Source organism: Orycteropus afer, unplaced genomic scaffold (assembly GCF_000298275.1).
Source record: "Orycteropus afer afer isolate SDZICR_OR568_19922 unplaced genomic scaffold, OryAfe1.0 scaffold00130, whole genome shotgun sequence".
Lineage (NCBI taxonomy): Eukaryota > Metazoa > Chordata > Mammalia > Tubulidentata > Orycteropodidae > Orycteropus > Orycteropus afer.
The window spans coordinates 8,519,002-8,530,963 of record NW_006921717.1 but is presented as its reverse complement, the minus strand read 5'-3'; the positions used below and the strand labels follow the sequence as shown (position 1 = coordinate 8,530,963).

General features: G+C 52.5%; 1 protein-coding gene across 1 annotated transcript; it reads left to right on the top strand.

Annotated features, from left to right (window-relative positions):
• Nucleotides 1-2,723: 2,723 nt before the first annotated feature.
• MS4A10 (membrane spanning 4-domains A10) lies at nucleotides 2,724-10,669 on the top strand. The gene is given in 7 exon segments (XM_007945025.1): nucleotides 2,724-2,921; nucleotides 3,321-3,440; nucleotides 4,738-4,794; nucleotides 5,745-5,876; nucleotides 6,966-7,076; nucleotides 9,375-9,537; nucleotides 10,587-10,669. Coding segments are annotated over 7 exon segments (864 nt in total).
• The last annotated feature ends 1,293 nt before the right edge of the window (nucleotides 10,670-11,962 follow it).

Here is an 11,962-nt window from a genome sequence, read left to right as displayed (position 1 = left end):
TGAAATAAATCAATCACAGAAGGACAAATATAGTATTAGTTTGTTGTTGTGGAGGGTCGAGGAGAGGTTTATATATGGAGGGAAACTTTTTTTGTTGGTTGCCAAGGGTGGGAGGGGTGGAGAGGAAACACTGCAAAAAAAAAAAAAAAAAGCATTGATCCATGTCACTTTAGTTTTGTGTATTTCACTGTACATAAATTATATTTCAATAAATGCATTTAAAAAATAGGTTCTCTGTAGATATAATTAGTTAAGATAAGTTTATACTAGATTAGAATCACACCAAACCAAACTCAAAAAAAAAAAAAAATCACTACCACCAAGTCCACTCTGACTCATGGTGACCCCCCATTGGATTTCCAAGTCTGGATTTCCAACCCTTTATGGAAGCAGACCACCCCATCTTTCTCCAAGGGAACAGCTGGTAGTATTGAACTACCAACCTTTTGTTTAGCAACCAAATGCTTTAACCACTATACCATCAGAGCTCATGAGAAAGCACAGCAAAGAAGACCCAAAACAGAAGTTTGGAAGTTCAAAGCCACTTTTCCCAAAAGAATATCCCAGGTCTTTCTGGAGAGGAACCCCTGGGTGGACTCAACCCACCAACCTTTTGCTTAGCAGCCAAGTTCTCAACCGTTTGCACTACCCAAGGGCTCTTCAAATCCAGGGGCATAACTCTCCTCTCTCTCTCTCTTTTTTTTCCCTGGAGAAAGAGTCTGAGAACAGCCCACCACTCCCTTTAAGGGGTCTGCTCATTGGCCCCAGCCCCGTTGTGAAATCATCTCCTACCATGTGTCCTACAAGCCGCTCCTCTCTCCTCGCAGCTGCAGCTCTCCACTCTCCAGAGAAAGATTTCACCATTTCTCATGATGTCACCAAAATTTGCACAACTGGACCAATAAGCAACATCATGAGAAACATAGAAAGGACTGAAGGTGTCAGGGATTTCGTTTTACTTGGATCCACAATCAACACCCATGGAAGCAGCAGTCAGTCATCAAATCAGATGACGTATTGCACTGGGCAAATCTTCTGCAAAAAGACCTCTTTGAAGTGTTAAAAAGCCAACATGTCACTTTGAGGATGAAGGTGAGCCTGACCCAAGTCGTGGGATTTTCAGTCATCTCATTGTTGGTGTTGTTATTTGCCATCGAGTCTCATATGCATGTAAAAAAGAGCTGGGCAATAATAAGGACCACGGAAGAGGAGTTGATGCTTTTGAATTGTGGTGTTGGCGAAGAATACTGAAAGCACTGTGGACAGCCTGAAGAGTGAACACATCTGTGTTGGAAGAAGTGCAGTCAGTATCCTCCTTAGAAGCAAGAATGGCCAGCCTGTGTCTTCTGTACTTTGGACGCATGACCAGGAGACCGGTCCCTGGAGAAGGATAACATGGTTGGTAAAGCAGAGGGTCAGCACAAAGAGGAAGACCCTCACCAAGGATTAGGGAATGGCTGCAGCAATGGGCTCGAGCCCAGCAAGGACTGGGAGCATGGTCCAGTGTTCCGTTCTGTTGCACATGGGTTGCCTTGAGTTGGACCCTATGCAGTGGCTCCTAACACCAACAACAGCACAGCCCCGAAGCCCACATGTGCCTGCAGGGCTTCAGCATCCAAGGAGCTCCTAGGCCCCACCAGGCACTTTCAAGCCCCTGTACACTTCTCCGGTAACTCTTTTCTCATGTCCACTTAAACATCTGGATGTTTCATTTTCTTTTGTTGAGCAAACAGTATGTACATACGCAGGTTCTGGATTTCATCTGCCAGGCTTGCAGTCCCAGCCTAGTCCTTTACTGGCTGTGTAACCTTGGACAATTGTCTTAACCTCTCTGAACATCATTTGCAAAATGAAATTAATGACAACATTTATCTAATAGGGTTGGAATGAGGATGAAGTCAGATAGTGCATGTAAAACAGTCCCTGGATGGCACAAACAGTTAATGTGCTCAGATGTCACCATAAGGTTGGAGGTTCGAGCCCGCCCAGACGCACTTCAGAAGGAAGGCCTGGTGATTTGCTTTAGAAAACTCAGCCACTGAAAACCCTGTGGGGTGCAGTTCTACCCTGACACCCATGGGGTCACCAGGAGTCGGAACTGACTCAATAACAACTGGGGAGGGCAGTAAAATGCTTATCGTGTGCCCAGCCCAAGGAGAGCACCTGTAAGGTAAATACTGACCTGCTGGCACAGACCTAGCTCTGAGTAAGTCCCCAGAAGTTTCCTTCCCTTCCCTTCCCCATCTCCTCAAACCCGGGAGGCATGTCTGGCGCTGTCACAGGAGTTAGAGAATTATTTGCTACACCCCTGCCTCCAATCTCAGCTCATCCCAGGCCGGAGGATGGGGACTGTTGACCAAGTGCCCCACGCCCACCCAAGTCTCCTGCCCCTCTAGGCTCTTGCCAAACTTCTGTCCAGCCAATTTGGGTCTGCTCTGTCTGGGTCTGGTTGTGAAGTATATCTGGGCTTCCTTTTTTTATCTCAGAAGGAGCTGTGTCCCTGTAACCCCACAGAAGCTGTGAGCCCCAATCCCTTGCAATCCCAGGGGCAAAGTTACTCCAGGTCAAATCAAGTTCAAGGGGCAGGACTGCACTGTTCCGGAAAGGCAAGGCTCAGGGGGCAGAGGTTATAGTCATGGAGTGACATAGGTTATAGTCATGGCATCTCACAAGATCCCAGAAACAATCAGCTCTGATCTGGCTTTTCTCCTTGGCCACAGCTGATGGCAGCAGAAACCATCAGAGTGCCCACAGATATCCCCAGCTCCGGAGCAGGGGGACTTCCGCCATGGCAGGCTCTCAGCCCACCCCAGCCTGGCCAGACAAGTCCAGCCCTGAAGGGGACCCCGTCTAAGCTCCTGCCTCCAAGCTGGCGCCACAAGGAGGCCCAGAAGAGGCGTCACCTTCTCAAGGAGCTGGGGGTGAGTCCTGTGGCCTGGGCTCTGGCCGAGGGAGGAGGGTAGCAGGGTGGGCTGCTGGGCGGCCAGAGGGGGAGAGGGGGAGGAGGGAGCCTCCAATTTCCCTGCTTTGCACTCACCCTGAAACTGGAGAGCCGCTGAGGGATGGGCTTCCCCCGTGTCTACAGCCACTGCCTTGTAGACAATCAGAGATGAGACCCACATTGGTGGGGGCATGGGAGTCTCCACTCTCTCTGCAGGAAATCTGAGGAAGAGTCTGGCTTTGCAAACCCACCAGGGTCCCAAAGAGGGCAGGAAGGGGACTCTCTACGCCCAGTGGTCCAGGGCACCAGGGGCCTCCCTTAGGGCCTCAGCATGCCCTGTGTTAGCATCCTCACCTGTTTCTTACCCTCTCCCGCCCAGGCCTCCCACGTCATCCTGGCTCTGCTGCACCTGCTCCTTGGGGCTTACCTGGCCTCTGAGGTCAAAGGCCTTCACCTGGTGGCATTGAAGTCTTGGTATCCCATCTGGGGAGCCGCCTCTGTGAGTAAGAGCCAAAACATAGGGTGGAAGGGGGTCAGCAGGGCCAGCCTGGGAGACCATGGCGTTTGTGACAGGATGCAGGGCGGCCAGGAGGAAGCAAGACTGGAAACATAAGCCAGCCCCTTCCCCAGCCTCCCTATGTCTGCTTCTATTCTCAGTTGCACTGGGACATAGTTCCCTCCCAGGGCAATAGGTGGGGAGGGGGCCACAGTGCTGAGTGCAGCCAGCAGGAAGGACGGTGAGCGCAAGCCTGCGAGTATGTATCCTTCCACCGGCTTCTTTGGGTCTGCGCTAACTTTGGATTCAGCAATGTGTCGCTGAGGCCAGAAGTCTCTGTTGGGGTCAGTCTGTGGGAGCGCATGGGCTACAAGACAAAGCTCCTGTCCTCCCAAGGCCAACAGCCAGATGGGAGATGGGACCAGTGCCCACACCATTTCCCAAGATAGCCTGTTCTTCCATGTCTCCATGCCTTTGCACACACCCTCACTGCCAGCCCCCTATCCTGAGTCTACTGGGGAGAGTCTTGCTATCACTAAGCCCCAGGTCTAGGGTGACCTCTGGGGAAGGTGCCTGACTACCTGGTCCCCTGCTGTCCTTTACCTCCCCTGCTCCCACTCCCCCCGGTGTCAAGCTTGAACCACACAGTGAGATACACCTGTCTACACCTGTACCTAACTCATCCCTGTATTCCCAGGACCCATGCACAGTGGGTACTTAGGGGACGTTTGAAAGATGAGTCCAGAGACCTTAGAACCAAGAGCTAATACTTTCTACACTGCAGGATTCCGAAAAAGAGAAAGGGTGGAGGGAGAAGGGCAGCTGATTGCAGAGGGGAGGCTGAACCAGTTGCCATCCAGTCAATTCTGACTCATGGCAAGCCCATGTGGACCACAGGATTGTCAATGGCTGACATTTTGGAAGTTGATTGCCAGACCTTTCTTCTGAAACACTTCTGGGTGGACTCGGTTTGCATGACCAGTGGGATGGATGGGACTTGTGAATTGGGAGGTCAATGAGGGCATTCTAGATGCAGGGCACAGCTTAATGCAAGGTGTGGAGGTTGGGGGTTGTGGCCTCGCTCCCTGGAAGACCAGCCTGGCCGGAGCAGGGAGGCCAGTGAAGGGGTGCGGGCCAGGTAAGGACTGCTCAGCAGTGCCATGGGCTCTACCATGCTCTGTGGGAGGAACGATGTGTTCGGCCCGTCAGCCACCAGGGTGGGTTTTTCCTGGAGAACAAGGGGAGGAAGAGTAAGGCATGCTACCTTCTCTCCTGCAACTGTTTCCAACCTGGCCTGCAGTTTCTCATTTCAGGGATCCTGGCAATAGTGGTGGTGACATTTGCAAAACCGTCCCTGGTAAGTTGGAACACTGACCTCATTCCATCCCAAGTCTGGGTAGCTTTGTTAAGAGGAGCTGTGCGTGGTGGGGCTTGGGGAGGCAGCTCGAAGCATTTGCTAGGACAGGCTTGTGCCTTCTGAACAGCAGAGAGTCCCCATGCGGAGGGGGCCACATGTGACACATGGATGGACTTGGCCACAGATGGACAAGGAACCCAATCACCCTTCTGTCTTCCCAGGGCTTTGTAAGGCAAGGTCTTCAGCTTGTGGGAAGGTGGCAGTGGGTAAGCAGGAGGGTAGCACAGGTACCCCAACCCTTCATGTCTAGAACAAAACTTTTCTTGCTCCCAAACTGATCTAGTTCTGATCTCGATCATTACATGGCCACGTGACCATGCACGCAGCAGCCCAGAGTCCCCCAACTAGGCGCCTAAGACCCTAAGTCCTGGGGCTTTGACCTCCTACACATCCTTGACCCCACCCCTTCCTCTCCATCCCACCGCCCTCCTTCCACCTTGGTTCTGGCCAGGAGGTGTGACCCAGCCCATGCTCCCTGCAGCAGCCCGAGCAATGTTTCTCAAATGCAGGTCTGCCTGTATCACTCCACTGTGTCCAAGCTCTCCCTGGGTCTCAGTGCCCAGGGCTGGCCTCCAGTGTTGTTGTGGTTCACAGGCCCTGCACACCTGACCAGCGATGGTTTCTATCCACTTTTCCTCACTGAGCCCAGCCCAACAGGACTTTTCTGCCTGTGCAGTGCCAGTGCCTGAGCACCTTGTCCCCTCCCCAGTGCACGTCTCTCGTATCTTTGACTGTCCTGATCATTCTTCAAGACTCAGCTGACAGGTCTGGTCCTCGTAGAAGTCTCCCATGACCTTCCATGATGGCTTCTGCGTTCCCATGCTTCTAGAAGTTTCTGGTCCCCTTGTCTGTCTTCCCTGACAGCTGTTCACTTTCTTTTCTTCCTGTAGAAAGGCTTGTGCCTGACAATGAACCTCATGAACTTCTTCGTGGTGCTGGCCGGCCTCTATGTCATCATCAAGGACCTCTTTCTGGAGAGTCCGTTTCAGACCCCAATCTGGAGAACTTATCCCAACTCCATGGTGAGTGTCCAGGCCCTGAGGGTCGTCGGCTCTGAGGAGGGGCTGCCCCTAGCTTGCCTGGGAGAAAGTTCCAGCTCTCAGGGAAAACCTCTTTCGGAGCCCAAGTTCGGGCAATGGCGCCCTCTGCCCGGCCACCTCCCACACTGCCCCTCCTGGGCATGGTGGAAGGCGGGGTGCCTGGCTTCTCTCAGAGTCAACACCAAGGACTGAGTCCAACTTTACAAATGGAGAAACTGAGGCCCAGAGAAGGGGAGGGGCTGCAGCAAGCTGGCAGCAAACCCATAAGCACCCCTAGAGCTGTTGACTCGCCATCCAAGGCTCTGTAAATATCATGTCCCAGCACCACCACCACCCACCACCTCCATAAGCCTCGCAGCAGCCTTGCAGAGCCAGGAGCGAACACTGAGCTTCAGAGAAGTTAAGTTAGCGGATAAAGTGCATCAGCAAGTTGGGGGTTGTGCAGTGAGAATCTAAAGCCAAGGCCATGACCCCAGATCTGGCACTTTTTCACCCGAGCACAGTCCCTCCACCTGGAGAAAAACCAGAAGATCAGCCATTGCCTGAGGGTGGCTGGACTCCTCCAGGCAAGATTCCGAGGGTTCTGACCATGGTGGTCAGCTATTCCTCATCACCCCAAGCGTGCACACAGGCACACACATGCCCACATGCATACACATACACACACATGCATGTGTGCACTGTACACACACTCACACACACACTTCCCTGATGAATGCTCATGGCCCTGTGAGATGCCCCACTGGACGGTTGACCTCAGCCCAGCTCTTTCCCTCACGCCTCTTCTCTGGGTCTCATGTCCCCGTCTGTCAAGGTGGTTACATGGGATGAGCCTTCAGGCATCCTTCAATTCTACCAAGGACCCAGGAGATTCTCTGGGCCTCGAACACAGACGACTATTCACCAAAGACCCATTATGCACCAGCCATAGAGCAGTGACAGAGACAAAGCCAACCCTAACCCCACAGAGTCCCAGCCCCCAACTAGGCCACCTGGCAGCTGCAGCCCCCCATCAGTGCCCACATGGTGGGTACAGACACCCAGTGAGACTTCTCTCCTCCTGGCCCCCAGGTCCACATCCAGAGGCTGGAGCTGGCCTTGCTGTGCTTCACCTGCCTTGAACTCTTCCTGCCGGGGCCCACGGCCGTGGTGGCCTGGAGACTGAGCCACCTGTCTGCAGAGGTGAGGCCTCCTATGAGCACCGAGACCCTGAGAGATGAGGGCATGAGGCAACAGAGAGCCCAGAAGGGGAAGCAGCTGGCAGGAGCTACACCTGCTGAGCACTGACCATGTGGGCTCGTGAATAGAGGCCCTTCTCAGTCTGGCTGGGGAGACAGGGCGTGAGGAGGAGAAGGCCAACTCAAGGCCACTGTCCCTGCCTGGTAGTGCTGCTGTAACAGAAATACCTCGAGCGGTGCCTTTAAAGAACGTGCTGTACCCAGTTCAGGAGGCTGCACACCCAGTGCCCCAGCTCCAGGGGAAGGTCCTTGCCTCTTCCAGCCTCTTGGTTCCTCAATGATCTTCATGCAGCATCTCTCTTCCCCTTCATCTCCTGTCTCTGTGTAGGTGCTGCTCCTTGTAGCTCAGAAGGGATTAGGTTTAGGACACACACTATGATGACACTCTGTCATACTTTGTCCTGTTATCAGGAAGGACCAGTCCCTGGAGAAGGATATCACCCTTGGTAAAGTAGAGGGTCAGTGAGAAAGGGGAAGACCCTCAATGAGATGGATTGACAGTGGCTGAAACAATGGGCCCAAGTACAGCAACAATTGTGAGGATGGTGCAGGACTAGGCAGTGTTTTGTTCTGTTGTCCATGGGTTTTCTATGACTCCAGACAGCACGTAACTAAACAACTACACTGATATGGCCTCATTAGCAGAACAAAGAAAACCCTATTTCCAAGTTACATTCACAGCTATGTTGTTGTCCGCATTAAGTCTGTTCTGACCCACAGTGACCCAACAGGGCACAGTAGAACTGCCCCATCGGGTTTCCAAAGCTGAAATAGTGACAGGAGCAGATTGCCAGGGTCTTTTCTGGAGCTCTGGTGGCACGTTGCCTAAGGCACTTGCCTGCTAACCAGAAGGTTGGTAGTTCGAACCCACCATCCACTCCATAGAAGACTGGGCAGTCTAGTTCCGTAAAGATTTACTACCTTGAAAACCCAAAGGAGGTCACTATGAGTCAGAACCAACTTGATGGCAGTGAGTTTGGTTTCTTTCTGCTGTAGAGCAGCTGGTGGGGTCAAACCACCAATCTTTTGGTTAGTGGCCAAATGCTTAACCATTGCACCAGGGCTCCTTGTTACAGGCATAGGGGTTAAGATTCTAACACATATTTTGGGGAAGACGCAACTCGATCCATAAAAGTCACGAAAGAGAGAAGGCCACGGGAACTCAGAGCAACAGGCCACTGCACCCCCAGCTCCGAGGGCTCCAGGAGAGCACATCAGTGAGGTCCAGGGAGACGGTGGAGGATCCGGACCTGCGGGGCAGATGGGAGAAGGAACTCCCAGGCAGAAGGAACAGCATGAGCAGTGGCTCAGAGACAGGACAGCATGGGGTCTGGGGCAGCTACAGCAGGTTGTGGTGTCTGGCTGTGAGCAAGTCAGTGACGGGATCATAGGGGCCGAGCCCAGCAGTCAGGAAAGCCAGACAAGGTGTGTCTGACCCACGCCATGCCCTGGTCTACCACTGGGGAGGGCAGCAAAGCCACCTGAGGATCTGCTAGCCATGTACCACCTGGGCAAGGAGATCAAGATTCAGTGAGATAGATTTTTTTTTTTTTTTAATTGTGATTTGGGTGAAAGTTTATGGAGCAAATTCACTTTCTGTACAACAGTTCACATACACTTAGTCTCATGACATTGACTACAATTTACCCCAATGCAACAGCTCCCCTCTCACTTCCTCCTGATAGTTATCTCTTCCCTGTGTCCATCCCTCCATGTACTCCTGGCCCCTGAGCTGTCTCCCCGTGCATAAGCAGCCCTTCTCTCTCCCATGATTGTTCAGTGAGATAGATTTTGAAAGACAGTCCCTGGGCAGTGCAAACAGTGTCTAATTGGCTACTGACCTAGAAGCTGGTGACTGGAACCCACCCAACAGTGCTGTGGAAGAAAGGCCTGGCGACGTGCTTCTACAAAGATTACCACCAAGGAAACCCTATGGAGCAGTCCTGCTCTGCAGCCTGTGGGCTCCCTGGGAGCCACAACTGATGTGACAGCAGTGGGGTATATTTTGAAACAGAAGATGTGTCTCTCCCCACCCTGCTGACCCTGACCTAGTGGCTTCCTAGGCTCACTTCTTTAAAGGGAAAATTCCTTACTAGAATCTCAACTCAGCTGAGTCTTGTCGAAGTCACCTCATCTCTCTGAGCCTCTATTTCCCCACATCCATGGGGATCGTGAGAATCGTGAGATTTCCACGGGTGAACCAGGGGAGCGGTGGAGCAGGGTCTTTCCTCTTTTGCAGGAGAGTGACGACACGTCCCTTGTTCCTGATTCGCCATTGGAACTCGGTGGTCTGTCGCTGGAGCCCCCACCCTCCTACAAAAATGTGATTCAAGGCAACATGGAAGATGAGCAAAAGCAGAGGTGAGTTCAGGCCCCCCAGCCCCTTTCCCCTGACACAGATACAAGTCAATTCCCCGGAGGCAGGGACAAGGAAGGGAGCAGACTGTGCTTTTCAAGGAATGTCTGCCTTGATGGCGGCCAAGATGGGGTACCCCCCATCCCCTCAGACTCCTGGTCCCCGTCCTGCAGTAACCTGGCCTGGTTGACTGACCCAAAGCATGATCAGGGACCACACACCATCCCTGACAGCCCCCAGGGCAGACCCCTGGACCAGGCACCCCCTCTCCAGGAGCCAACTTCACCTTCTGCCCTCCCCTGCCTGCTGCCTTCGGCACAAGGTGCAGGGAGGTAAGGGGCAGGGAGAGTTGTCCATGAGATGCTGTGAGAGGGGCCTGAGAGGAAGGGCGTCCTCAAGCCGGGAGAGGGGTGGCTCTCCTGCATTTGAGGTGAGGGCTTCAAAGTCACTGAAGCAGACAGAAATCAGGGCCAGTGAGTTCTTTGTGATTCTCGACTCCCCAGGGAAAGAAAGACAGAGCTGGACTGACCAGCCCAAGGTCAGTGGGTGGCAGGGGCCTGAGTGGGCTCAGCGGTGTCCCAGACCTGCTGGATGACCTGTATCAGGCCTCTGTCTGGGCCTCAGTGTCTCCATTTGTAGAATGAGGGGTGGAGAGGGTGGGGGAAGGAGGTGTTCTGGAGAGGCTCCCAGCTGGAAAGCTCTGAGATGAGGAGTCAAGTTCAAGACTCTGGTGGTGACATCTGAGGTTGTCCGTGAACTTCAGGCTTGGAATTCCAAACCCTCCTCCACCACCACCACCACCCCCCAGTGCTGAGGAAACGAGGTGAAGGGGGAGAGCCTCCTCGTTCCCACATTTGTGTCATCCCAGAACAGTCTTTGTGCTTTTTGTTCATTTGCAAATTGGACTGATTCCCTTTCTGTTTCTTAGATTAGCTTTTTTGTTATATAATATGATTTAAATGGTGTACTCTGTCAGTAACAAACAGGAAAACATTTATCTTTCATAAATAGAAGCCAACTACAAAGAAAAAGTGCAAACACAATGAAAATCAAGCAAACTGTGACACCCCCTCCAACCTCCTTGGTCCCATCTCCTAGATCCCTTCCTCATGCTTGCTCTGCTCCAGAACCCTGGCTTCCTGGAAGTCACCCAGGGACCCCAGGCGCACACCTGCCTCTGAGCCACCACCCTTGTTCTTCTTTTGGCCTGAACTTCCTTCCCCTATGTATCTGCAGGGCTAGCTCTTTAAATCTTTACTGGGCCACGCCCAATGCCATCAAACTCTGATGTAAGTGCTATGGCTACCCCACACTAGCTCAAAGACATTAAGCAGTCTGCCCAAGGACACACAACTAATGAGTGGCAGAGCTGGAACTTGGACCCAGGCAGTCTGGCTCCAAATGGATGTGCTGCCTCCTGCTGGTGGCCAGCAACAGCTGCAACATAGCCCCTGCCCTTCGGAAGCTGCAGTTTTGCTGGTAAGCTGAGACTTAAGCTTTGGAGAGGCTGCAACGTGGTCCACACAGCAAAGTCAGCCCTCACCACTCCCCGTTCTCAATACCTGTGGAACCCCAGGCTTTTACCTGCCGGAAGTGGCAGGCCTTTCTACACTGTCTTATGAAATTCCTTGTGACTAGGGACATCCCAGGGACTATTTGCACTGATTAATCCCCAAGGGAAGGGTTCTTTGAATTATCCTATCTGCTTTGTCACCTCCCTTGCTGTCCACTGTCACTTCTGTCTGGGGTCAATGGCTTGAGCATAGCACCTCTTCTCTCTCCTCATCTGCTACTTCTGACCTCTGTGGCTTTAGAATAGAATGTCAAGTAGCAGTGATTAGGTACTAAGTGCCCTTCAGAGAGAGCCATGCGAATGTTTAGGGTAAAGAACCAATGACCAGGAAGTCGTTTCGGACTCACAGAGTCTCATGTGTGTGGGAGTAGAACTCTGCTCCACAGAGTTTCCAGTGAGTGGGGTTTTCAGAAGTAGAGCACCAGGCCTTTCTTCCAAGCCACCTTGGGGTGGACTCAAGCTTCCAACCTTTTGATTCCTGGATGACAGCACTGTTTACACCACCCGGGGTCTCCTAGGATAAATAGGGTGTTTCAAAACTGAAAGGGCATGATGGAAAGAACCCCAGACTGGGTGTCTGGGACCCAGGGGCAAACTCCAGCTCTGCCAGTAACTTACTGTGTGATCTTGACTCAGCCATACCCCTCTCTGGGCCTCCATTCCCTCATCTGTAAGATGGGACACTGTGCTAGACTAGTGTGGTAGCTTCATTAAACTTGGAAATGGCTCCTGTTTCCATTTATGTTCTTAAAAATTAACAAATAATAAATAAAAGACTTGTCAAAGCAGCTTCCCCTTCAAAGAGCATGACTTTGCGGCCTCTGCTGGTGGCTGGTGGAAGACCATGCAGGGCCAGTTGGCCTCAGGTGAGCCTGCTCACGGCCCTGTCACTCTGGACTTA